The sequence below is a fragment of the Podarcis tiliguerta genome (genome assembly GCF_965153285.1).
Source record: "Podarcis tiliguerta genome assembly, chromosome: 18".
Taxonomy (NCBI): Eukaryota; Metazoa; Chordata; class Lepidosauria; order Squamata; family Lacertidae; genus Podarcis; species Podarcis tiliguerta.
This window is the reverse complement of record NC_139551.1, coordinates 856077-883338: the sequence shown is the minus strand read 5'-3', so window position 1 is coordinate 883338 and position 27262 is coordinate 856077. Positions and strand designations below refer to the sequence as shown.

The following is a 27262-nucleotide window of genomic DNA, read 5'->3' as shown; positions in this document are numbered from 1 at the left end:
AGCGCTTGTCATTTCCCTCCCTTGGAGCTATTGCAGAATCTGGGGAAATCTCTCTCTCTCTCTGCCCTCCGCCTTTTCTGCAAGGTGCCCGTGTGAATCCGCGCAAAAGGCGTGTCCGGGCATTTGCGTGCATGCAGAAAATCCTGTTTCTGCCTGAAAATAGAGCGCTTGTCATTCCCCTCCCTTGGAGCTATTGCAGGATCTGGGGAAATCTCTCTCTTTCTCTCTCTCTCTGCCCCCCCCCCCTTTCTGCAAGGAGGGATCAGCTGATTCCCGGGCAACCAATGCCAGCCAAGAGGACCCTCCGCCTCCTTCTCCCCCCCCCCCACCTCTCCCCTCCCCTCCAAGTGCCGGGAACCTCTTTGCACCCTCCTTGACGCGCAACAGCGAGGAGCGCAATGGACGAGCCGAACATCCTCCGACGCCGAGGGCTCCAGGTGAGTCGGGATGCTGAAGCGGGGCTCGCAGAAGAAACTGGGGAGGGTCCGGAGCCCCCCACCTCTTTTTCTGGGGTGAAAGGAAAGATCCAAGACCCTCCTCAGCTCCGCAGCCACCTGGGGGGGCGCGCCTGAGCCCACCTACCTGCTGCGCGGCATGCAAAAGGCGCTTCCTTGCTGAGGATCCTGCTTGGGGCGTGTGCGCGTGTTTTTCGTGGGGAAGGGGCGTCGCTCCCTGGCAGAGCAGCTGCTGGGCGTGCAGAACGACTCAGGCGCCCAGGGCAGCGCTGAGAAGCGGCTGCTTCTTACCTGAGACCTTGGAGAGCGGCCGTTCTTGCTGCTGCTGCTGCTGCCGGCCCGGGTCGGCAATGCTGGCGTGGTGGGGCTTGAGCGAATTGTCGAGGATGCTCGCTTGGGCAGGAGGCGTGGAGAGGGGATTGTGTGTGTGTGCGCGCGCGTTTGTGCAACGGGGTGGTGTGCACTGCGGAGGAAAAAGCCGCCTTGAGCGAGCATCTCTCTGTGTGTGCATGCTTATATATAATACTTTTTAATAATAATTATATATAATAATGGTTGATGTACTAGAGTATTTTAATATATATTTTTTGGAAGCTGCCCAGAGTGGCTGGGGAAGCCCAGCCAGATGGGCGGGGTACAAATAAATTATTATTATTATTATTATTATTTATTAATTCCGCACTTAGGAAGGGTGCATTTTTGCAGAAAGACAGAGAGAAAAATCACTAGGCAGGGAAAATATCTGGCTCAGAATAAGCCTCAGCAGACAGAGGCTTGCGGCTCACCCCTGTGAGAAATATTTTGTTTTTATTTTTATTTTCCCATGCACACTCCTATACGTTTTGATAGTAAACCGGATTTGCAACTGGGCTCAGATCATTTCGATTGCAACCGCATACATGCGGTCCTGAGAAGCCCCAGAAAGAGAGAGGCCTTTCGCACCCGGTTCCTACCTGCGGACCTTCCGAAAGGGGTGTCTGGCTGGCCAGGAATTGTAGAACCAAAGAGTCACAAGGGATCCCCTGAGGTCATCTAGCCCAACCCGCTGCAAGGCAGGAATATGCAGCTGTCTCGTACGGGGATCGAACCCACAACTTTGGCGTTATTGGGCAAGACTTAAATAGGCCGCCCTTTGACCCGATCCAGCTGCTTTTGGGGTTTTAAGTATTCCTCAATGGAGCCTCCATGGTGGAGCCAGTCTACCTTAGAAAGTGGGAAAGGGCTCTACTCTCATCTCCTGCTTGGAAAGGGGGGCTTCTTTCCATTTGGGGTGTCTGGTGAGGACAGGAGGCTGGGCTAGGGACCTGATCCGGCACCCAGGACTTCCTTATGTCCATATGGAGCCTCCAGGAGCAATGGTAGTCTACCTTGATTTCTAGGTTCTATTGCGAGGACAGCACACCGAACTAGATGGGGACCCCTTTTTCCTCATCCAGAGGCAGCGCTCCTTTTTAAAAAGTTTTCTATTTGATTTCACGAGGAATAATATTCCTGCAAATATTAAAATTTTGCGCTCGAGTCTTCCAAATCTCTAGACTCCCCTCCTCCCCTCCGTGGATTCATTAAGCAAGTTTTCCAACTCCATATGATAAGTGCATCTAGTCTCTAGTCCTCCGTTAAATTCAAAGTCTTGTGTATCGTGGCAGGAGCTGTTTGAAGCCTGTCAAAGAGTTCAAGTGTTCTTTCAAATAAAATCTCTATTCGTCCCAATGATGGATTTACATTTAAGCTAAACAAGCTCTGGTTTAGGGCCCTGCTCTCTTGGGGCCCCCCCAAAAAAATTAAAGGGAAAAAACAACTGAATGTACATTTCCAAAATATTATCTATCATCTATCTGTCTATCTGTCTGTCTGTCTATCTATCTATCTATCTATCTGTCTGTCTATCTGTCCAGCCATCTATCTATCTATCATCTATCTATGCCAGTGCTGGATATACGTATAAACTCAACAATCTCTAGCTTAGGGTCCCACTCTATTGGGAGCTCCCAAAAAATTAAAGGGAAAAAACAACAACTGGATGTACATTTCCAAAATATAAGATAAAAAGCAAATAAAATAAAACCTACATCCAGGAACCGTGTTTATTGTTGTGTCGGCTCCTCGGATGTGAGTCATGGGCCCCGCCTGCTAGCCTGCTCCCTAAAATATCCCTGCTTTGCTCCTTTCTATATATAGGGTGCCGACATTCTGCTATTTATCATTATTAGTAGCTTGCATCATATATGTACACCTCTTATTATTTCATGTTATAGCAAGTTTCTAGAGACTAGATGGCGCGTCTTTGTCTATTGTGCTTCTAAAGGAACTTTTGTTGTTCCCAAACGCCAGCGTGTTTGCATTATTCAGTTTGTTGCGAATAAAAAAATCATTTTAAGTTAGAGCATCACCATTATTTCACCATTAACATACCTCTTCTTAATTGTATTTCAGTTCAACCATTACATATTTTTTGATGTGCAAATGGCTTGAGATACCTATTAGGTCCATCAATGACCATCTAGTAGCATATATTCAACACACAAAAAAACAAAAAAACAGCGACAATTTGTTGTTGACAAAGGACAGCTGGACATAGAAAGGACCCCATGACCTTCAGGAGCTGAGGGCCGCTTTGAACCTCAATCTGGCCCTGATTTGTCCCATTCTCTGTTGAGGTTTTGATGCTCCTGATTTCTTATTTTCCCCGTTAACCTTGCCATCTCTTGCATAGCCCAATAATTTCGACTGCCCTCGCAGGTTATCATCTTTCCAGCATCTTTGCAGCTGCTGTAGCGAAAACAGTCTTTTCGGTTCCTTCGGTATCCCTGCACCTCCAGTTCCAAAAAAAACCTGGCTTTGTAACAAATGTGATTTTTGAAACATTTTCCCCAAGCCATTTTATATCATCTCAAGTCCGGAAAGGTGGGAAAATTGGCGTTAGGGAGAAGCCTGCTGGGCCTTTTCCTCAAACCGGCCACCAGAGGCCACTGGTGAGCTACGGCGGAGGAAACAGGCTGTGCCAATTACCCTCCCCATCTTGTGTGTCCACCCCCCTTGGCTGTGTTTGTGTGTGTGTGTGTTACACAGACAACCTTGCAAGCGACTGAACCGCCTTGGGCAAAAGTCCTCTCCATATTGTCCCTGGCCCTGATTTAAAAAATAAAATTATACTAATCACAGAACCCGTGGCTTCAAGCGACAATAAAGGAGATTCCGACTCGGACTAGCTAAGCAGGGCGCAGCCTGGTTTCCGACTGGGTGGCGTTGAGATTCCTGCACGGGCGGAGGGTTGGGCTCGATGACCTTTGAGGGGCCCTTTCCAACTCTACGAAGTCCTAGAATCGTCAAGTTTAGAAGGGAACCCAAGGGTCATCTAGCCCACGGAGAGGCAAACTAAGGCCCGGGGGCCGGATGCGGCCCAATCGCCTTCTCAATCTGGCCCACGGACGGTCCGGGAATCAGCGTGTTTTGACATGAGTAGAATGTGTCCTTTTATTTAAAATGCATCTCTGGGTTATTTGTGGGACATAGGCATCCGTCCGTTCATTTATTTATTTCAAAATATAGCCCGGCCCCCCCACAAGGTCTGAGGGACAGGGGACCGGCCCCCTGCTGAAAAAGTCTGCTGACCCCTGGAGCCTAAGCTATAGCCTGTTTAGCTTATACGTAAATCCGGCACTGGCATAGATAGATAGATAGATGATAGATAGATAGATAGATAGATAGATAGATAGATAGATAGATGATAGATACTGTAGATAGATACTGTAGGTAGGTAGGTAGGTAGATAGATAGATGATAGATAGATAGATAGATAGATAGATAGATAGATAGATGATAGATAGATGATAGATAGATGATAGATAGATAGATAGATAGATAGATAATATTTTGGAAATTTACTTCCAGTTATTTTTTCCCTTTAATTTTTTTTTTGGGGGGGGGCGCAAGAGAGTGGGGCCCTAAGCTATAGCCTGTTTCGCTTATACGTAAATCTGGCACTGGCGTAAATAGATAGGTAGATAGATAGATAGATAGACATATAATATTTTGGAAATGTACATCCAGTGTGTTTTTGCCTTTAAATTTTTTTTTTTTTTTGAGGCCCCCAAGAGAGTGGGGCCCTAAGCTATCGCTTTTTTAGCTTATACGTAAATCCGGCATTGGCATAAAAAGAAAGAAATAAAGAAAGAAAGAGAAAGAAAGAAAGAAAATATTTTGGAAATGTTCTTCTAGCTATTTTTCCCCTTTCAATTTTTTGGGGACCCCCCAAGAAAGTGGGGCCCTCAGCTACAGCTTGTTTGGCTTATACGTAAATCCGGCACGGCTTCTACGGTTCGGTGAGCTGTCTGGGTATTTGGGGAGGGGGCTGTGGCGAAGTCGCCTCCTTGTCCCCGATTCCTTGAGAGCCCCCCCCCCGCCAGCACCCAAGGGTGCCTTGTGTGTCTGTGTGTACCAGGAATTGGGGGTGAAGCCGAGGACATCCTTTGACCCTGATCGTCCCTGGCAGCCCCCCCCCCCCCCAGGCTGCTGAACAGAGCCGGCTCAGCTGTCCGAACCCCAACATGGCAAAGCGAGGAAATCGCTCCTGACATTTTAGACAATTTCGCTCCTTCCTTTGGGGAGGGAGGAAGAGGACTGGGGTTCTTCTGTCGCACTTCGAGCAATAACACAGGGCTAACAAAATATATTCAACAGAGAATCTATGAGGGAGATGCAAATGATAAAATAAATTAGTTTTGTAGGAGGAAAATTAGAGAGTCCGTCAATATCACAGAGGCAAAACAAACCTTTCAATGGTCCCGATCCTGTAATCTTGCCATAAGAGAAGCTCCGAGCGTTGCAATTCTTAAACAGATAATACGTAATAGAATCAGGGTGGATTTTAAAAAAATGTAATGGGTTTTTTATTTTAAATCAGATTTTTTAAAATTTAAATCGGATTTTTAAAATAAAATGCTTTTGGAGGAAAAACCTTTCTAAAGATTTTCTGTTTAAGTTACATTATAGTCCAAAGGCTATTCATCAGGAAATAAGGATTTGCTTTAAGTTTTTCATGTGTGCTAAAACTCAGTCTAAGCTTTATTTTTAGAAAATCGTTTAACCACATCAGTTAGCAAACATGGATACATATGCTATAATGTTATTGTTTTAGTTAACTGAATTGTTTAAATTGTTATTGAGGAAATGGTTATTTTTCTCATTACAATCAAGTACAGCAGAAAAGTTGCCCCGACAGAAACAGTTAACTTATTAAACCTCACCAAAATTTCACAATTATCTTTCCATGTATTTCTAAGGGTATAACCAAATCAGTCATTTTTGATATAACTGTAAAAACTGCTCTGAAAATTTGTCTGCTTGTAAATATGAAGATTATACCGGCAAGAAAAGAATCCAATTTAAATTTTTTAAAAATCCGATTTAAATTTTAAAAATCCGATTTAAGTAAATAATAATACTCTGAATTTTTTGATATATATATATATATATATATATATATATATATATATATATATTTAAAATCATTGATTTTTATCCACCCTGCTTTGGGAGTGACAACACACCTCCTGCTCTTATCATCGATTCGACGACCTTCGCCCCACACCTGCTGGCAGCGTTGCAGGAAAAGTGCGCCCTGCCCTCTGTGCCCTGGGACAGTCGCTCTGCACGTGCTCAGGAGGCGGTGGCTGGGGGGGCAGAAGGCAGGGCCTTTGGTCCCGGGTGGGGCAAGAGAGAGAGATGCTCAGCTCAACAGTGTCTGCACTGGCCGGCAGCAAGGCTCTCTCCCACCGCCTTGCCGGTTTGCAAGCAGGGAGACTTCCCCATAAATTCACATTCTGCATGAAAAAATTGTCCAGTAGCACCTTAAAGGTAAAGGGACCCCTGACCATTAGGTCCAGTTGTGGCCAACTCTGGGGTTGCAGCGCTCATCTTGCTTTACAGGCCGAGGGAGCCGGCGTACAGCTTCCGGTCATGTGGCCAGCAGGACTAAGCCGCTTCTGGCGAACCAGAGCAGCGCACGGAAACGCCGTTTACCTTCCCACCGGAGTGGGACCTATTTATCTACTTGCACTTTGACGTGCTTTCGAACTGCTAGGGTGGCAGGAGCAGGGACCGAGCAACGGGAGCTCACCCCGTCATTGTGGGGATTCAAACCACCGACCTTCTGATTGGCAAGTCCCAGGCTCAGTGGTTTAACCCACAGCGCCACCCGCGTCTCCCAGTAGCACCTTAGAGACCAACTAAGTTTGTTCTGGGTATAAGCTTTCATGTGCATGCACACTTCTTCACATACTAATTTGTGTTTATTTGTGCTTCATATTTGTAAAACCAATAATAATAAAAAGCCTTAGAGGCATTGAGAGCAGAGTGCGGGAAACCGGTTTTTGGAAAGAAAATTGTATTAAATCTGCCTGAATCTGTGGCTGAGTCGGTAAAATTTGGGAAACCGATTTGGAGAAAGAAAGAAACTCAAGGCACTGGTCCTCATGCTTAGGCTAATTCAAACAAGGAGCTGCCTCCAAGCCAGTGTTGCCTGCACTGGCTGGCAGTTCCAAAGATGAACTTGCCGAGCGAATTCTCTAACCACTGGGCCACAGCCCCGCATAAGACGGCATGCCTCTCCCATCCTGCAATGCTCTGGGGTTCGTGGGGCCTGAGCAAGACCAAAAGAGCGGCTGCAAAGTCCCGGTGGCCTCATCCTGACTGTCTTTTCCCTTTCCTTTTCCGCAGAAGGAGCTGAGCCTGCCTCGCCGTGGGAAAACGTGAGTGGGGGGCTCTGCCCCGCGTTTCGGGTTCTGCGTCGCGTCGCTCGGGCTTCTGTCTCCGACGGCGGGCACCCAGATAGATGCCTCTGGAGGGCCCACAAGCTGGCCAGCCTGGCTCGCTTTAGGGGTTTCCTGGTGCCAGAGTATTCCAATAATAATAATAATAATAATAATAATAATAATAATGGTTTATTATACCCCACAATACGGTTTGAAGTCCATATCGTGATATCAGTTTCATGATTTTTTTACCTGGTGATATGTTGCAAATCACGATATGTGTGTCTGTGTTTTCTGGGAAAAATCTCAATGTGGGGGAGACTGTGAAGCCCCAATAGCTCCGTCCTTATACCAGACATCGTGATATTTAGCTGGTGATATAGTGTGATGTTGAAAACCTACTCCATCCTTATTCAGACATTGTGATCTATTGTGAATATCATGATATTTAGCTGGTGATACAGCGCAGTGTCGCAGTGGCGTAGCGTGGGGGGTGCAGGGGGTGCCGGCCGCACTGGGCGCAACATCTGGGGGGCGTGCGCTCGCACTCGCAGCTCTCTGCCCCTACCTGGCTCCACGGGTTAGGGGGCGCAAATTACTTGCCTTACCCCGGGTGCTGACAACCCACGCTACGCCACTGCAATGTCGAAAACAGCTCCATCCTTATTCAGACATCATGATGTATCGATATATCGCAGTTTGGCTGGTGATACATCACAAAGTTGAAAACCAGATACTGCCCAGCCCTACAATCTATCAATCAATCCATGAATGGGATCTACAACCAGAAACAGTATCTAGGCCTCTTTTCAAGAGCACTGCAGGGGCTGGACTAAATGACTCTGGTGGGCACTTTGGGCTCTGCAGTTCTGTGATTGTTATACATTTTCCGGACACCCCACAATCATATGATAAAGCAGCTGTGTTCTGTGTTCCAAACCAAGACCTTCTCGCAGTTGTTTTCATTTTGTTTTCCTATGCAATAAAAAAAAATCGGCGCAAGCAAATTTTTGTTCCGATAGTGTGGCCCGCAGAGAAAAGTTCGGGGACCCTCGAGAATCTCCGAAGAGCCTTTCCCAGTCATGCCGGCGCCTCGCCCTCGCTAGCCTGCAAATCGGTGCCCCTTTGCCCTCTCATGTGGCAGGCAGTTCCAGAGTTCAGCTCCTTGCGTCTGCGCCTTTTTAAGCGATAGTTTCTCCCAGCCTGTTTCCGTGTCGGAATTGCTTTCGAGATTAGTTCTGGTGGTTTCCTCGCTTGTGCATTCCCCGCGGAGTTGGCGCGCTGGGGAACCCAGGAGAGCCTCCGCTGCTGCCAACCCGTGTGCGCACTACAGAGCAAGACGAACCTCTATACTGTACAAGTCTCTCGTCTCAGCCCACGCCCCGCCGCGACCGTGCACGGCGCTGGCGCTGAAATGTGTGGGTGCCCGGCCCCTTGGTGGGGAATTTGGTGGGTGCTCGGGCACCCAGCGCCCCCGGGCGTTGGCACCTATGCGCCCGCCCCTCTTGAGAGCGGCGGCGCCCCGAGCCTTTTCCATTGGAGAGGTCAGGTCCCCCCGCGGGGACGCGCGCCTTTCTCCAGAAACCTTGCGACCTGGCGCCTTGTTGATTGCGCTTTTGTAATTCCTAGGGGCGCGCTCCAACCATCCCCACCCCAGGGCTTTTCTGTTCCTCCCAGTCCCTCTTCTCCCTCCCTCCCTCCGAGGTTGGGGGGGGGGGGAGGAGGAGGGCCGGGTGGGCGGGCGAGCAAGCGAGCGCCGGGGGAAGCCGCGCCAGGCAGAGCGCGGCGGACGCGCCGTCGGGGCACCGCGTTGCCACCGCCGTCGCCATGCAAGCGCGCCGTGCCAAGCTGAAAATCCCTTCGCTGACCTTGGTGGAGTGAGTTTGGGGGGGCTCCTGGGCGCCCCCGCTTGGGGAGAGGGTGGGGAAACGGGGGGAGAGGTTCCAGCGCCGGCAGGCAGCGCCCCGGGGGCGCTTGGAGAGGCGCGCACGGCGGAGCGCTCGCTTTGGCACCGAAAGCTGGGCAGGGCTGTGGGGTTGGGGGTCTTTTTCTCTCTCGCGGCCCCTCTTTCTGCCTTCGGGGGATCCCTCTCCTCCCTCCCCTCTCCCCTCCTTCCATCCCGGGGTCTCCAATGACGCACGGCTCGGTTGCCAGGGAACCGGCTGCGGAGGGAGGGGGCGGCGGTGATTCCCCAAAGAGAGATAATTAAAAAAAAGGGCTCTCCGTGGCTTCTCCCACTCCAAAGCGCGCCTCCGCCTCCGGGAAGGGCCCGCAGAGCTCATGCAGCCCACCCCGGGGCTGTGGCGCCCTCTGCAAACCTGCCAGGCGGGTCCCCGTCCCCCCCACCCTCCCGACTCGCGAGAGGTTTGCCCGGGCGGCGCCACTAAGCTACCTGGGAGGAGCTTCGCGGCTCCTCTTTCCCCTGATGCAATATTTTATTCCGATTAAAAAACACGCACGCAGCAGATGCGGGGCTAGAACACCACCTGTTGAACCTCCGCCTGCCACGGGGAAAGAAAAGGCGTTTGGGGTAGGGGTGAGAGCGCCCGGGGCCTGGCAGTCTGGGGTTCGAGTCCGCTCCCCCCTGAAAATCACTGGGGGGCCTCTCTGAGCCTGAGCTACCTCGCAGGGTTGTTGTGCGGGAAGAACCAGCCTCTCCACTTTTGAGCTCCAAAAAAGCAGGGTATAAATGTAGCAGTGCCGCAGCCCCCAAGCCTGGGATATAAGAGGCCCTCTGGGCATGGGCAGAGTGCTCCCCGCCCCTGTCTGCCCAGATCTTACAAACCAGGGGGGCTTTCCAAGATCTTGTCACCTGCAAGGAGCTTTCTCCCTCCCCCTCTCCGCCTAATACCCCAATGCCCCCCCAACCAGTGGTAGCTTAGGGCTTCCACGGCACGGTGCCAAGGCAGCGCTACAGTTCCCAGCTTTGGGAATCGTAGCTCTGCGATGGGATATCCCTGGACGTGTAAGGAGCTGTCTTCTCTAGATGGGGGGGGGGTGGCAACGGACTGGGTCCCTGTTATTGCCCCCCAACTCATCTCCTGGCGGGGTGGGGTTGCGCCTCTCAGTGGCGTAGCGTGGGGGGTGCAGGGGGGGCCGGCTGCACCGGGCGCAACATCTGGGGGGGGCGCTCGCACTCGCAGCTCTCTGAGTGCTAAAATCCACGGGTTAGGGGTCGCAAATTACTTGCCTTGCCCCGGGTGCTGACAACCCACGCTACGCCACTGGCGCCTCTGGCCCCTATTCACACTGCGGCCTCGTTCTCCTTGGCTCTCTTCCTTCTGCAGCCTCTCGCCCGGGAGCCAGAGTCCGACCCTCCTCAGCCCCCTGAGCCCTCTCAGCCCCCTGGCGCTGCACCCCTGGAGGTAAGAGACCCTAACTATGGGGAGACGTGTCTTTTCCGTGCAGTGGGAGGGGGCAAGGAATATTATGGGGTGCGCCGCTCATGCCCGTGTTGCGAGGCCGGGTGCCGAGGAAGCACTTTCCCGATTGCTCCGTCGCTCTTGACAAAAAACAAAAAAAGGCAGCGTGGTGTAGTGGTTAGAACCACGGTCCAATCCCCTGCACCCTCTCTCACATCACAAACGCAGGGTTGTTTGTGCGGAGGAAATGGAAAGGGGGCAGGCGAAATGCATCATCTTCTGTGGCGATTCTGATTCCTAAAAACAGAGCCTCCATGGACCTGGTAGCAAAAAATAGGCAGCTCCTCCCCTGGACTTGCTTGCAGGGGCCTTAGCTGCTTAGCCTCTGCAAGGACTGGGAGGGTGGGCTAAGATGTCCCCCCCCCTTGGGCCCGATCCAGCAGGCTCTTGCGGTGTTCTCGTAAGCTAGCGCCGCTGGACCTTCTTGCTGTGGCCAGCGGGAATCAGGGCCAGATTGAGGTTTGATGTGGCCCTCAGCTCCTGAAGGTAATGGGGACCTTTCTATGTCCAGCTGTCCTTTGTGAACAACAAATTGTGCTGTTTTTTGTCTTGAATATATGCTATATCAGGCATAGGCAAACTTGGCCCTCCAGATGTTTTCGGACTACATCTCCCATCATCCCTGTCCACTGGTCCTGTTAGCTAGGGATGATAGGAGTTCCAGTCCCAAAACATCAGGAGAGCCGAGTTTGGGGATGCCTGTGCTATATGGTCATTGATAGACCTAATAGGTATCTCAAGAGGGACGCGGGTGGCACTGTGGGTTAAACCCCAGAGCCTAGGGCTTGCCGATCAGAAGGTCGGCGGGTCGAATCCCCGCGATGGGGTGAGCTCCCGTTGCTCGGTCCCTGCTCCTGCCCACCTAGCAGATCGAAAGCACGTCAAAGTGCAAGTAGATAAATAGGTACCACTCCGGCGGGAAGGTAAATGCCGTTTCCATGCGCTGCTCTGGTTCGCCAGAAGCGGCTTAGTCATGCTGGCCACATGACCCGGAAGCTGTACGCCGGCTCCCTCGGCCAATAAAGCGAGATGAGCGCCGCAACCCCAGAGTCGGCCACGACTGGACCTAACGCTCAGGGGTCCCTTTACCTTTTAGGTATCTTAAGCTATTTGCCCATGTTGCCCTGCAACCAGTCCATGCAGAATGTCGGCACCCTATATATAGAAAGGAGCAAACCTGTGATATTTTAGGGAACAGGCGGGGCCCATGACTTGCATCATAGGAGCCTCCACAACGCAAAACACGGTTGCTGGATGTAGGTTTTATTTTATCTGTTTATTATCTTATATTTAAGTACATCCAGGTTTTTCCCCCTTTAATTTTTTTGGGGGCCCCCAAGAGAGCGGGGCCCTAAGCTAGAGCTTGTTGAGCTTGTACGTAGATCCGGCGCTGGCGGGAGTTGTAGCTCAGCAGCACCCGGCAGTCCAAAGGTTCCCAAGGCCGAGGGAGGAGCGGTCGCCGTGGGGCAGGCAATCTCTCCGTCCCTCTCCAACTCCTTGGCCAAGGCCGCTACCTCCTCCGGTGGCCTCGCAGAGCGGATTAATGAATAACGCGAGCGGCTGGCAATTCCTCCCTGTCTGAGAAAGAGAGAGGGAACATAAGCGCTTGTGTTTGAGAGGGAACGTAAGCGCTTGTGTTTTGATGGGCGCAGCGAAGAGGGAAGAGGGAACAGCTGGCAGCCCTGGGCGGGCAAAAGGAAACGCATTTGCTTGTTTTTATTTGAATATTTGCACGTTTTAGAATCTCCATGGTGGGTTAGGGCAGTTGCTTGGCATGTAGAAGGGCCTCAGGTTCAGTCCTTGCTTGGCCCCCACCTGAAACCTAGACAGCTGCTGCCAGCCAGTGTAGGAAGAATACTCCGCTCTGTGGTCTGGCTCTGCTTCTGTTCAGTTCAGACAAAATATTAAAATACAGTAACGCATCAAACATTAAAAGCTTCCCTAAACAGGGCTGCCTTCAGGTGTCTTCTAAAAGTCAGATAGTTGTTTATCTCCTTGACATTTGAAGGGAGGGTGTTCCACAGGGCGGGCGCCACCACCGAGAAGGCCCTCTGCCTGGTTCCCTGTAACTTCTCTTCTCGCAGTGAAGGAACCGCCAGAAGGCCCTTGTGAGATGGACCCCGGTGTCCGGGGTGGAGACTCTCCTTCAGTTCTACTGGGCCGTTTAGGGCTTTCACGGTCAGCCCCAACCTTTTGAATTGTGCTGGGAAACGTACTGGTAGCTCTGGAGAGCTTCGAGACTTCCCCCTCCGCTCAGCGGGCGGCCTGGATTCGCACCCAGCTCCAGAACTGGCTGTGCCTTTGCAAAATCAAAGCGGCCAGCTGGCCAGAGGCGTCCTTCCCCCCCCCCCTCCCAGAACTCAGTCAATGCTGCTCTTTGGTTATGAAACGATTTCAGGAATCGATCGTTTCCCCTGCCTAACCCTCACGGCTGGCCGAATTGTGGGAGTCCTTTTTCCTCTTCCCTGGCCTTCCCTTTTTCCTCTTCTCCGGGCCTCATGAGGGACAGAAGCTTGAGCTTGGGGCAAAGGAGGAGTGAGACAGACAGACAGACACCCCCCCCACACACACCCCTAGTCTTTGCATCAACTAAACATTAGGAAGAACTTTCTGACAGTGAGAGCTGTTTGTCCAAAAAATGGTGGCCTTCTACTTCCTTGGAGGTTTTTAAGCAGAGCTTGGATAGCCATCTCTCCTGGATGCTTTAGCTGAGCTTCCTGCATTGCAAAGGGGGTTGGGATGGATGATCTCTGGGGTTCCCTGCCAAACCTGCGAATGTCTCCAAAGTCCCAACTTCCTGCTGCAAAGAGCACCAGCTCTTGGAACAAACAGCGATGGCGGTTTTGGAAAGAGAGTTTCACATCTGCAACCTTTATGCGCCGCGCGGCAGGGGCAGGGAGGGGGGCTGGCATGCGCCGCAGGACTTCCTGCGCACGAGGGAGGAGGGATATATATGTGCCTGCATGCGCAGCCCGGCTCTCTGCCATCCCCCCCCCCCCCGCGCAGGTCAGCTGGACAACCGTTGCCATGGAGAGGCAGCCTTCAACCGCTGCTGGCTTGGCGGCAGAGTCGGCAGTCGCCTTGGCCCTCCGCCACCCGGCTTGCCTGGCGGCGGCTTCCCCCCACAGTTGTCATGTGTTGCACACACACAGAGAGAGAGAAGACAGGGAGAGAGAGAAGGCATTGTTGCATGGATGTGTGTCAGGGAGACCTGGGTTCAAACTCACAGGAGTCTTTTCCCCTGCAACTCCAAGGGTTTAAAACTCCTTCCTTCCCTCCTTTCCTTCCTTCCCTTCCTTCCTTCCTTCCTTCCTTCCTTCCTTCCTTCCTTCCTTCCTTCTCTCTCTCTTTCTCGTTCTCTCAGTTCCTTCCTTCCTTCCTCCCTTCCCTTCCCTTCCCTTCCCTTCGTTCCTTCCTTCGTTCCTTCCTTCCTTCCTTCCTTCCTTCCCTTCCTTCCTTCCTTTTCTTTCTTTCTCTCTCTCTCTCCCCCCCCCCCGTTTTTCTCATCACAGTAGCACTGGCTCATGGGTTCTGTAGTAACTCGCTTGGCTTTCTAAGGCCACAGCTCTCCCATCGCTGCAAAACTGCACCCTGGGCTCTGTAGTGATTTTACTTGGCTTTGGTTTCAAATGGGTTTTCCTATCACAATGATGCTGGCATCTTGGGCCCTATAGTCTTAGGCCTTCAGAGCTTTCCAAACTTTTCATGTTTCCGACATGCTTTTTTAGACACGCATCCTTTCACAACACAGTAATTCAGTTTTGCTATAGCAAACCCAGAGGTTAAACTAACCCCCTTATAAGAGATACGGCTGCAGCGGTATCTATTTATCTACTTGCGCTGGTGTGCTTTTGAACTGCTAGGTTGGCAGGAGCTGGGACTGAGCAACGGGAGCTCACCCCGCCGCGGGGATTCAAACCGCCGACCTTCCGATCTGATTGGGTTTCCCCAGCCACTCTGGGCAGCTTCCAACAAATTAAAACACAGCAAGACATCAGACATTAAAACCTTCCCGGCACAGGGTTGCCTTCAAATGTTTTATAAAAGCCAGATACAGCGGTACCTTGGTTTAAGAACAGCCCTGTTTACAAACTATTCGGTTTATGAACTCTGCAAGTAGTGTCCCGGTTTGCAAACTTTACCTCGGTCTATGAACAGAATTTGAACGGTGGAAGGGCACCGGCAGCGGGAGGCCTCGTTAGGAAAAGTGCACCTCGGTTTAAGAATGATTTCAGTTTAAGAACGGACTTTCGGAACAGATTAAATTTGTAAACCGAGGTTTACCACTGTAGTTGTTTCTTTCCTTGACATCTGGTGGGAGAGTGTTCCACAGGGCGGGGGCCACCACCAAGAAGGCCCTCTGCCTGGTTCCCTGTAACTTCACTTCTCGCAGGGAGGGAACTGCCAGAAGGCCCTTGGAGTTGGACCTCAGTGTCTGGGCTGAACGATGGGGGTGGAACCGCCTGAAAGCCCCCTACCCTCCTGTGGCTTCCAGCCACTGGGGTTCAGAAGCACTGCTGCCTGCAAGCATGGAGGACAAGGAAGAGCCATCATAGCTGGCAGCCATTGGCAGCCAGGCCTTCTCTTCCAGTTTGTGAAATCTTCTTTGAAAGCCATGCAGGTTGGCCGAAGCGCGTTGCATGCTTTCACTATGCGCATACCGTGGTGCCTCGGGTTACATACGCTTCAGGTTACAGACTCCGCTAACCCAGAAATGGTGCTTCAGGTTAAGAACTTTGCTTCAGGATGAGAACAGAAATCGTGCTCTGGCGGCGCGGCGGCAGCAGGAGACCCCATTAGCTTAAGTGGTGCTTCAGGTTAAGAACAGTTTCAGGTTAAGAACGGACCTCCGGAACGAATTAAGTACTTAACCCGAGGTACCACTGTACAGGAAAGAGCCTTTTCTCGGATCTCTGTCCGGATTCTTCCAACCTTGCGCTTCAGGGATGCGCTAGCAGAGAGGAAGAAACCCTTTTTCTCTCCATCCTTTTCCAAACCTCTCTCACGTCGCCTCTTTCTCGCCGCATCTCTAAACTGGAAAAAACAACAACCCAAACTTTGCGCGTTTTCCCGGACTCGCCGCACCCCCGGGATCGTTTCGGGGGCCCATTTCTGAACCGTTTCCAACCGATTCCCCGGCGCACGTGGGAAAGGAATTCGGGGGCGGGCGGGGGTTGGTGTGTGTGTCTCTCTCTGCTGCGCAAATCTCGGGAGGGGGCGCTGCGGAGCGCCCTGGGCTCGGAGGCCGGCGGCCCTCGGAAGGCGGTGACCGGCGCCCCGCGGGAGGAGGAGGAGAAGGACCCGTCGGTGGCCGGCGATGTCGGACCCCGGCACTTGGGGGGCCCCGCTGGGCGCCCTCAGCCAGCGCTCCAAGAGGTAACCAAGGCGGGGGCGCGCAGCCGAGGAGCCAACGGAACGCTTCCGGGCGCAATTACGCACCGAGCGGAGCTGCTTTTTGGAGAGGGAGGGAGGGGGAGAAGCGCCTCGCCGGAGGGATGGGGGGGGGAGGTGTTGCTTGCGGAGAGTTTGTTCTCATCATCCCCGGGGGTGGTGTGCATTGCACAAGCAGCCCCCCCACCCGCACGGGTGCTTTTTGGGGGACGTTCCCAGGCGCGCCAAGCTTGCAAAAAGGTTTAACAATCGCATACCCAGAGGCGCCTCTCCTCTCTGGCCTGTGTGTGTGTGTGTGTGTGTGTGTGGCGGGGGCTTTTGTGCAGGAAGCCCCCCCCCCCGAAATATCATCTTGTACTCTAATTTCTGGGCTGTGACTTTTTTTTATTAACATATTATCCACCCGAAGTTCTTCATCTCCTTTCTTTGTGTTTTTATCTCTCGCTGAGAAACAGGTTGGCTGTTTCTCCTCCTTCCTCTCCCGCCTCCCCCCCCCCCCCGTTAATCTGTGTGCGCTTGTACAGATTAGGACATAATCCCCTGGGCCAGATTGCGAGGAGAAAGGGGGGGCTGGTTTGGACCCGGAGCATCCGAGGTCACCGATCTCCTTTGGTGCGCCAACTTCCTTCGCCCTTCCCACCCCACCAAAAAAAGGCAATGTGAGGTTTAAGGGGGAAATTCTTTCCCCAAAGTTCCAATTTGTGTCCTAAAATGAACCCTGGATCATTGGTGCGGGGGGGGGGGGGCGATTTTTCTCGGGTGAGATGCAAGGCTGGTTCCTGACTCAAGCTCCTAGGATGTGGAGGGGATCGCAGAATTCCAGGAATGCGGTGGGAAAAGAGACGACTTTCAGGGATGGCCCCTCTGCTCCTGGAAGCAGGAATGAGGTCCAGTCGCTGCTTTTCGCTGGTTAAACTGGTTAGAATCATAGAATCATAGAGTTGGAAGAGACCACAAGGGCCATCGAGTCCAACCCCCTGCCAAGCAGGAAACACCATCAGAGCACTCCTGACATATGGTTGTCAAGCCTCTGCTTAAAGACCTCCAAAGAAGGAGACTCCACCACACTCCTTGGCAGCAAATTCCACTGTCGAACAGCTCTTACTGTCAGGAAGTTCTTCCTAATGTTGAGGTGGAATCTTCTTTCTTGTAGTTTGGATCCATTGCTCCGTGTCCGCTTCTCTGGAGCAGCAGAAAACAACCTTTCTCCCTCCTCTATGTGACATCCTTTTATATATTTGAACAAGGCTATCATATCCCCCCTTAACCTCCTCTTCTCCAGGCTAAACATGCCCAGCTCCCTTAGCCATTCCTCATTAGGCATCGTTTCCAGGCCTTTGACCATTTTGGTTGCCCTCCTCTGGACACGTTCCAGTTTGTCAGTGTCCTTCTTGAACTGTGGTGCCCAGGACTGGACACAGTACTCCAGGTGAGGTCTGACCAGAGCAGAAGACAGTGGCACTATTACTTCCCTTGATCTAGATGCTATACTCCTATTGATGCAGCCCAGAATTGCATTGGCTTTTTTAGCTGCCGCGTCACACTGTTGGCTCATGTCAAGTTTGTGGTCAACCAAGACTCCTAGTTGGCCACTCTGAGGACATGGAACCTGACTGGATGGGACCCCCCCTTGGGTCCTGGTCCAGCAGCCAAGCTCTTCTCGGTTGCTTAGGATTCCTCAGTGGCGCCTCTCTGAGCAAGGGCAGTCTATCCTAGGACGGTGGAGACGCGAGGCTTTTTTTTTTTTGCTCTCTTGGTGGTTTCCCTTTGGGTGGCCACGGTGAGGACAGGATTTTGGGCCAGGCAAGCGCGCCTTTGGGCCTGATCCTGCCGCCACAGGGGGCTCCTAGGTTCTGACCGGCAGCTTAAAAAAGGTATTGGATCAGTTCAGTGGCCGCGTTGATTGCATTCTCATATACAGTGTTACTTCAGGTTACATACGCTTCAGGTTACAGACTCCGCTAACCCAGAAATAGTGCTTCAGGTTAAGAGCTTTGCTTCAGGATGAGAACAGAAATCGGGCTCCAGCGGCACGGCAGCAGCAGGAGGCCCCATTAGCTAAAGTGGTGCTTCAGGTTAAGAACAGTTTCAGGTTAAGAATGGACCTCCGGAACAAATTAAGTACTTAACCTGAAGTACCACTGTGTGTATGTGTGTGTGTGTGTGTGTGTGTGTATGCAGTATATGTTTTTATTTGATTTTAAAACCTATAAGCATATAACAAAATCAATTAAAAACCCATAACATGCTCAGAATCTCAAGACTTCCCCCCACAACTCTTAATAACAATTTTTAAAACTACCGTATTTTTTGCTCTATAAGACTCACTTTTTCCCTCCTAAAAAGCAAGGGGAAATGTGTGTGCGTCTTATGGAGCAAATGCAGGCTGCGCAGCTATCCCAGAAGCCAGAACAGCAAGAGGGATTGCTGCTTTCACTGCGCAGCGATCCCTCTTGCTGTTCTGGCTTCTGAGATTCAGAATATTTTTTTTCTTGTTTTCCTCCTCCAAAAACTAGGTGCGTCTTGTGCGTCTTGTAGAGCGAAAAACACGGTACATATGTCAGTTCATATCCAGATTTTTCCATCGGTCTGAATTGTCCATAGCTTTTGTTACTTTGCAAGGGTGGTTAAAACCCTGCTAATGTTTTCACCGGGCCACAATTGTCTTGTAAATAAATGAGTTCTCCATTCCCTGTCAAGGCAGTAGATACAGAACTGCACTCGGCTCTGACTTTTGGGCGTTTGATCGGTCACAGTGAGGCAGGGGCACGAACAGGAATATTTGGGGGGCGGCAGGTAAGACCCGCCCCACATAACTGACCGCAAGATGTGGTGCACGATCGCCATTCAAATGGCAATGCCCATCAACTTTGGGTATGAGTGTGGCCCCCTCAAATAATTTATCAGAGGAGAGGCGAAGGGACTTTGGCCCCTAGGAGCTAGTCTGCTGTGCTGTGAGGACAGGTCTGGATGAGGCCCTTTTGGCTGCTGCAGGGCTTTCCTTTTGCGACAGAAAAAGGAGGCAAATATAGATTGCATCCGAGAGAGCGCTGTAAACACCTGAACGCCTTGGCCAGGCTTTGAATAACTCTTGCGATGTTGCAAAGACTTCGGATATATTCATAGAATCATAGAATCCTAGAGTTGGAAGAGACCACAAGGGCCATCGAGTCCAACCCCCTGCCAAGCAGGAAACACCATCAGAGCACTCCTGACATATGGTTGTCAAGCCTCTGCTTAAAGACCTCCAAAGAAGGAGACTCCACCACACTCCTTGGCAGCAAATTCCACTGTCAAACAGCTCTTACTGTCAGGAAGTTCTTCCTAATGTTTAGGTGGAATCTTCTTTCTTGTAGTTTGGATCCATTGCTCCGTGTCCGCTTCTCTGGAGCAGCAGAAAACAACCTTTCTCCCTCCTCTCTGTGACATCCTTTTATATATTTGAACATGGCTATCATATCACCCCTTAACCTCCTCTTCTCCAGGCTAAACATGCCCAGCTCCCTTCGCCGTTCCTCATATTGGAGAGGACTATTCGAATGAGCTATAATATGCAGTTGATTAAGATATTTAAAGGACCCACAGAGGGGAGGAGGGAAATCTGAAGATTCGGAAGAATCCTTGTTCTGTTATGAAATTTAATTGTGTTAAATGTGTGCGGTTTGTTTTGTAAAACCAGTAAAAATCATTTCGAAGAGAAGAGGGAAAAGGAGGCTGTTCTCAGCGTGTGCAGCTCCACTACGGGGCGAGATTTAGTGATGGGCATCAACTTGGATGACTCTAAAAAGGAGATTATACAAATCCAGGGAGGATCTGTGGCTACTGGCCAATGGCTGTCTTGTTGCTGGAAATGCCTCTGAACGATGATGTGCTAAGGTCCGGGTTTTGGGCTTCCGTTTTGGGGCATCTTCGCGGACACTGTGAGGACAGGACTGGGGGTCAGATGCCCTGATCCAGCTACTGTGGGACTCTCCTTACCTTCGCTTTGTGGGGAGGGAAAATCAAGGGGGCACACTTGCCCCATGGAGGTACCATCCCTTTTGGACGTAGATCAGTGTTCGAATTTCGCCAGGCGCATTTTGCACCTTGCGACCGAGTAAAGATTCCCAGGTGGCTTGACGTCTCTGCCATTTTGGGGGTCCTTGGATCTGGACCGTTTTCGCACACTAATACCTCCCCGTCCTGTAGAATTCCATCCCTTCTATTTTATCCGCGCTGTCGGAATGTATTTCAGGAACCGTATTGAAAAATAGCGACCCTGGAAAAAGGCCTGGAAACGATGCCGTATGAGGAACGGCTAAGGGAGCTGGGCATGTTTAGCCTGGAGAAGAGGAGGTTAAGGGGTGATATGATAGCCATGTTCAAATATATCAAAGGATGTCACATAGAGGAGGGAGAAAGGTTGTTTTCTGCTGCTCCAGAGAAGCGGACACGGAGCAATGGATCCAAACTACAAGAAAGAAGATTCCACCTAAACATTAGGAAGAACTTCCTGACAGTAAGAGCCGCTCGACAGTGGAATTTGCTGCCAAGGAGTGTGGTGGAGTCTCCTTCTTTGGAGGTCTTTAAGCAGAGGCTTGACAACCATATGTCAGGAGTGCTCTGATGGTGTTTCCTGCTTGGCACGGGGTTGGACTCGATGGCCCTTGAGGTCTCTTCCAACTCTATGATTCTATGACCCACAAATCCGGCCCACAAATGGCAAGGAGGCATTCGGCTTTGGCAACTGGAACCCCAATTTAAGGAGCCATTTATCTTGAGTCTCTAATGCTTTTAAGATACTCCCACCTTCATCAAGGTGAAATAATAATAATAGTAATAATAATAATAAGTTTATTATTTACACTCCGCCCATCTGACTGGGTTTCCCCAGCCACTCTGGGCGGTTCCCAACAGAATATTAAAAACACGGTATAACATCAGTCATTAAAAACCTCCCTAAACAGGGCTGCCTTCAGATGTCTCCTAAAAGTCATATAGTTCTTTATCTCCTTGACATCTGGTGGGAGGGAGTTCCACAGGGCGGGGGCCACCACCGAGAAGGTCCTCTGCCTGGTTCCCTGGAACCTCGCTTCTTGCGGGGAGGGAACCGCCAGAAGGTCCTCGGGAGAGGGACCCCGGTGTCCGGGGTGGAGACGCTCCTTCAGGGATACTGGGCCGTTTAGGGCTTTCAAGGTCTGCACCAACCCTTTGAACTGTTCTCTTCCCATCTCTGCCATATAGAAAACTCGCTGCATCCTAAAAATTTGCTGCTGTCCCCCTTGGGGGTTTGGGGCTGCTGCTTCCACCTCTGAGTTCAGCCTCTGCCCCAAACATCTCCCCTCCAAAGTAAGCCCAATGGCATTCTGTTGGGACTTACACCTGGGTCAAAGGTTCTAGGATCCGGGTCGTATTGTTTTAAAATAAGATAAATCTAAAGGTTTTTGGGCCTCAGCCTCTGACGCATTGTCTGTCTCCGTTTTGCAGCAATTGGGAACTTCCTTTTTGGTTTTGAATCGGCGGCGGATCCTTTCGCAAGCAAAGCGTCTCCGCGCCACGAGCGGAAGAGGTGGCTGTGCCTCTCTCTTTGCAGCCGGGCCTCTGCCCCTTAATGCCTTCTTTCTTTTACACACCCCTCTGTGAGAAATTTAAACTGCCAAACTCCCCTCCCCTCCTCTTTTTTTGGCTAAGTCTCCATACACAGCATACTTTTAAAGCACTCGGCTTCCCCCAAAAAGAAAGCCCCGGGAACTTTAGTTTCAGGGTGCTGGGAATTGTAGCTGCATGAGGGATAAACTGCAATTCCCGGTGTTCTTTTTCTTGAAAGGCGCAGCTTAACGTTGGCCTTGAGATGTGAGGTTGGTTTTCGTTCTATAGGGAAGTGTTTTGGAAATCACCATTCTCGTTTTCAACAAGCGGAGCCTGTTGTTTTATTCCTCTGTTGTGAAATTGAGGCGGTCCGTAAATGGAACTGAAAGGGAATAAATGGGCGATTGATTAATCGGCAAATCCCGCGGTTGGGAGCGAGGAGGGGGCTGCTCTGGGGGGCTGCTAGATGTCCAAGCTCGGAGGCAGTGATGCTTTTTTGAACTGGGAAAGAGCCAAGATCGAATCCCCACACGGCCCTCAGAAACCAGCCGCTGCCTCTTCTCATCCTAGCCTACCTCACAGGGTGGTTGTGCGGATTACGAACGAGGAGGCACAGAACCAACACCTTTAATTTCCTCGGCCGATGAACGCGATTGAGGAGCAGGGAGTGGGGTGGGAGGCAGCAAAACCACACTTTGGAAACATGGGCTCGGTACGTTGGCAACCCTCAGGAGCAGAAGCGCTGGGGCTGGCTTAGGCATTTGGCAGCGGCTGCTGCTGCTTTTGCCCACGAAGCAACTGGGATCCGCTTGTGTGTGTGAGAGGCCAAGATCCGCAGAGGAAGAGCCTCCGTTTCCTGTTTGCGCGGCTGACGAAAAAAGGCCCTGGCAGCTGCTGTGCTCTGTGCAACGGAGCCGATTTGATCTTCCCTCTTTTCGCCTTCCTCCAAATGTCGGGAAGGGGCTGCGTGGCTCAGTGGTTAGAGCGCATGATTCTCTTTATAATAATAATACATTTTTATTTCTATCCCGCCCTCCCCGGCCAAAGCCGGGCTCAGAGCGGCTAACAATAGGTAAAAATAGCACAGCATACACAACATCACACTGTCAAGTAATTAAAACACATTCCAGAATCAATTCAGAATCAAATTAATGGCAAACATCGGGTTAGAGTTTACATAAATTAAAATAACCTTTATTGTACATCAATTAACTTCAGTTTACATATAACATTTAGCATACGATACACACTACACACACTTCAACAAACTGGAAACCCAGCCAGATGGGCTGGGTATAAATAATAAATTATTATTATTATTATTATTATTATTCAAGATTGTTACACCACAAACACCAACTTCTGGTTCTCCTCATTGTGTCGTTTTACATTTTGCTGATCTGTACACAATTCAGTGTCGTCGTCTTCCTTTCCCGTTTATTACCAAGAAGATTTTATTGTATACTTTCTCTGTCTTTCAAGGTTCATTCTAGGTCTGCCAGGAGATGGATACTATTGCAGTAGTTTTTAATATATTCCTTAAATACTGCCCATTCTTTATTGACTGAACGTCACTCATCTTCTCCCTGTCATCCCTGTGAGTTGTAAATATCCTGTCATTTTCGCCTGCCATTCCGTTTTGGTGGGCATGTTATCGCCTTTCCAATTCTTTGCTGTTAAAATTAAAAGGGACTGGGGAGTGAACGCTTTGGGTGCAAAATGGGGCTTGGGTGCCAATTCTGGCGAGGGCCGGAACCCGCAGGGAGCCTCTGTGTCCCATCCGTTTCCTGTGCGCCCGACTTCCCCCTTCCCTTCTCCCCACCGGCGGTTACATAACTGGACAACGGCCGGCTCTGCTTGCCCTGGGGTGCCCTCAGCACCCTGTGATGTAACCGGGCACCGTGCCAGAGACGGGCATCTTGCAGAGAGTTAGGGTGTTGGGGTTCTAGTCCGTTTGTTCTGTTCTAGTCTAGCTGTGGGTTAAACCACAGAGCATAGGGCTTGCCGATCAGAAGGTCGGCGGTTCGAATCCCCGCGATGACGGGGTGAGCTCCCATTGCTCGGTCCCTGCTCCTGCCAACCTAGCAGTTCGAAAGCACGTCAAAGTGCAAGTAGATAAATAGGTACCGCTCCGGCGGGTAGGTAAACGGCGTTTCCATGCGCTGCTCTGGTTCGCCAGAAGCGGCTTAGTCCTGCTGGCCACATGACCCGGAAGCTGTACACCGGCTCCCTCGGCCAGTAAAGCAAGATGAGCGCTGCAACCCCAGAGTCGGCCACGACTGGACCTAATGGTCAGGGGTCCTTTACCTTTTTAGTCCGTTTGACTTCTAAAATGTCCGGAAACTGAGGCGTGGCTTCTGATTGGCGCAGGCGCCCCGGAAACGATAGCCGACAGCTGCGTCAGGCTTCCGGGAAAACGTTAGAAAACCGGAACACTCACTTCCGAGTTTTCGGCGTTTGAGAACCGAGGCGTTTGGGAACTAAGGCATTTGGGAACCAAGGCATTTGAGAACCAAGGTACCACTGTATATATAAAAAAACCCCACAGAATTATTTACAGGCAATGTAATTCTCAGCAGGGAGACCTTGATTCTAATCTTAATCGTAGCTCCAGGCTGCCACTGTTGGACTGTTGAAAGCTGCCGTCGCGAATTGCTTTTCAACATTAGGTGTTAATTTTGATTTTATATTTGTTGGGGGAGTGTATTTTTCCACGAGTTTGCAGACATTAGCACTGCCCGTTGTTTTGATTATTTTCATTATCTCAGACACAGATGTTCTCGGGTGTGAAAGACCCCCGGACTTACGGGCATAGGACGGTTCACACATTTAATTAATTGCCAGTTGCTTTAATTATTTTATGTGGCTTGGACACAGATGTGTTTGGATCCCTTGACAGCTCCAAATAAAACGCCCTTTTGAATAATTATTAAAATGTTGTCTTGTGATTTTATTTTGGAACTTTGCTGAGAACCACCCTGCGATTTACGGGCAATGGAATAGAGGTTTGAAATTTACAAATTCCAGCCGAAAGCTAGGAATCCGTGTAGACTTTCTCTGCAGCTGGAGGTTCCATTATTATTATTATTATTATTATTATTATTATTAGATCTGTGAAGGGTGCTGACAGCTGCCTCTCTGGGGGTGGGATCTCCCCCTTGAAATAACCCTTGCAATTAACCCTTGCATGTCTTTGCTTCCAGCTGTCGACGGAGCAACCGGAAAAGTTTGGTGGTGGGAACTCCATCGCCCACCCTTTCCCGCCCCCTCTCCCCGCTCTCAGTAACGACAGGTAAGCTGGGTTCAGAAAGCGGAGGCTCCTCCTTGTCCCCCCCCAAAAAATATTCTGTTTATTTATCCAGTCCATCAGCAACGGCATCCCTGTCGCAGGAGTGCCGAATTCAATCGCATTATTCTTCACGCATCATTTTAAAAAAATTAATCTTTCTTCTGTGAAAATCAAAACACAACAAAAGTTTTAAACAAGAAAAAACAGAACAAAAGAAGCACAATGCATCTCTTACAAACAAAACTGAAGAGAGAGAAAAAGGATGTCTCTGTTTTCGCCGGAGAAATGTTTAAGGGTGTGGAATAAGGACGTCCCTGTTTTGTGTGTAAATCTGAAAAAGTATAAATTAAAAAATGGCAGACAAATAGATTCCTGAGAGCAGGCCTCTGTTTAAAACACCCAGGAGCCTCTATCACCTTATGAGGAGTTTTAAATCTGGAAGGGGACCCCTGTGGTCATCTATCCCAACCCCGAACATGCGCAGCTAAGGACGGTTTGTTTTTTTCCCTCTTTTCAGCCAGCAGCAGCAGCCCCCTCGACAGCCCCCGCAATTTCTCCTCCGGCACATCGGCCAGCTTCCCCTTTGCCCGCAGGTAGGTGTCCCGCCCGCCAGGGGTGGCGTTGGCCGAAGCGAGTCTGCAGGGGGCAGGCTGCAGAACTCCTGGGTTTGGGGAGGGAGAAACCTGGCTGGCGAAACTGGGGGGGGGAGAGCCTTTCCCCAGTCCCATCCAGAGCCTGGGGGTCTTTTGGCTGCTCTAACCACTGAACCATCCTTCCCCCAAGCAGCACTTTTGCTCTCTCTCCCCCCCCCCTTTCCCTTTTCTGCCACTATTTCACGTGTTGGGAGATTCTAGACTTGGGGAGATTCCAAACTTTCTGGCCATTGCCTTCATTGGTTCTTTCGCCGGGTTGGAATGGATGGCCTTTAGGGGTCCCTCGCGACTCAGCAAATCCCTGCTTCTAAATGCAAAGGCGTATCCCGAATTTGGGAAGGGAGGGTCTTGGAAGAAAGGTACCTTGCTTCCGTTTTGAAGTCTCACCTTTTGCCTCTTGGCTGCCCCTGTCTCTCTCTCTCTCTGTCTTCCTCTCCCCAAATTTCTCTTTTTCCGGATGACGCGCCACCAATTCCTGGCCCAGCCATGCTCCTCGGACCGACAGGTGATTGGCGTTTCCAAAACCACTTTATTCACCCTTTATTCGTCGCCAGCCACTCCGGAAATGGAACTTTATAGATCCCGCGCCTCAAAGGTGGAAGGAGTTCCTATCATTTAATCATGGAGGAACGGCGGCTGGAGTTACTGGAGAGGATACTCTGGATTAGAGAAAAACTGAAAACGAGAGAACCCCTCTTGCACTTTTTGCGTAGAAGGGAAAACGAATTGATCTATTTCGGGATTTCCTAACAAAGTAGATCAGTTAGGTCGGAGTGGCTGGGGAAACCCAGTCCGATGGGTGGGGTGCAAATAATAAAATTACTATTATTGAGCGAATGTTTCGAATCCTTTCTTTTATGTAACAAGGCAGATAATCGGAAGTCCTTTATTTTTCTTTGTTTGCTTCTTCTCCTTTTTTCGTTTTCCAGTTTTGTTTTCCCCCCTCTTTGCTTTTATTCGGATCAGTTTCTCTTCCTGTTGAATGAAAAAGCTTTTCTGAAACCCCTCGCTCAACTGCTCTCCTTCTTCCCCTTCCAGGGCTGACGGCCGAAGGTGGTCTCTGGCCTCCTTGCCCTCCTCCGGCTATGGCACCAACACCCCCAGCTCCACCGTCTCGGTAAGTGGGGGAGGGTTGAGTCGCAGTCTCCCCTCTTGCGACTCGAAGCCGCAGGTTCGAGTCTCACCCTCCTCCGTAGAGGAGGAGGAAAGACGGCTCTCCTATCGCTTTTTCCTCTGCCCTCCCCGTTCTCAGTCTTTCCGCTCGCTCCTCCGTCCCGAGGTTGGTGATTCAGATTTTCTGTGTGGGTGCTGGGTGGCTGAGCACCCAAGGGTGCCCCTGATCTCATCTCCCGCCTCCTCCTCCTCCTCCTGACGCCTGGCCTTCTCTCTCTCTCTCTCTCTCTCTCTAGTCCTCCTCCTCCTCCTCTCAGGAGCGCCTCCACCAACTCCCTTACCAGCCCACTCCCGACGAACTCCATTTCCTCTCTAAACATTTCCGCAGCACCGAGAGCGTGGCGGCCGAGGACGGGCGACGCTCGCCCTACTTCCGGCCCCGATCCCGGAGCCTCAGGTAGGAGACACTTCCGAACCGCGGGCTCCGATTTTTGGGGGGCGGCTGGAATGGAGTGAGCGGTGTAAGGTTTGCAACGATGGCTGTTAAGAACAGGCTTCCTCGACCTTCGGCCCTTTTGGCCTACAACTCCCATGATCCCTAGCTAGCAGGACCAGCGGT

The 27262-nt window shown here is 50.9% G+C and overlaps 1 protein-coding gene across 7 annotated transcripts in view; it reads left to right on the top strand.

The window, feature by feature from the left end:
• The first annotated feature begins 338 nt into the window (after nucleotides 1-338).
• MAST3 (microtubule associated serine/threonine kinase 3) overlaps nucleotides 339-27262 on the top strand; it is a 56738-nt gene continuing 29814 nt past the window's right edge. The window contains exons 1-8 of one of the 7 annotated variants that reach the window (XM_083421362.1): nucleotides 339-437; nucleotides 7173-7204; nucleotides 10495-10572; nucleotides 24792-24880; nucleotides 25395-25470; nucleotides 26015-26035; nucleotides 26569-26647; nucleotides 26940-27100. In XM_083421362.1, the coding sequence (XP_083277488.1) occupies nucleotides 399-437; nucleotides 7173-7204; nucleotides 10495-10572; nucleotides 24792-24880; nucleotides 25395-25470; nucleotides 26015-26035; nucleotides 26569-26647; nucleotides 26940-27100 (575 nt within the window). In that variant the 5' untranslated portion in view covers nucleotides 339-398. Of the gene's footprint in view, nucleotides 438-7172; nucleotides 7205-8977; nucleotides 9085-10494; nucleotides 10573-15858; nucleotides 16006-24791; nucleotides 24881-25394; nucleotides 25471-26014; nucleotides 26036-26568; nucleotides 26648-26939; nucleotides 27101-27262 lie in introns of those variants that run through there. The other 6 variants (XM_083421365.1, XM_083421363.1, XM_083421367.1 and 3 more) reach the window with 6 other exon arrangements.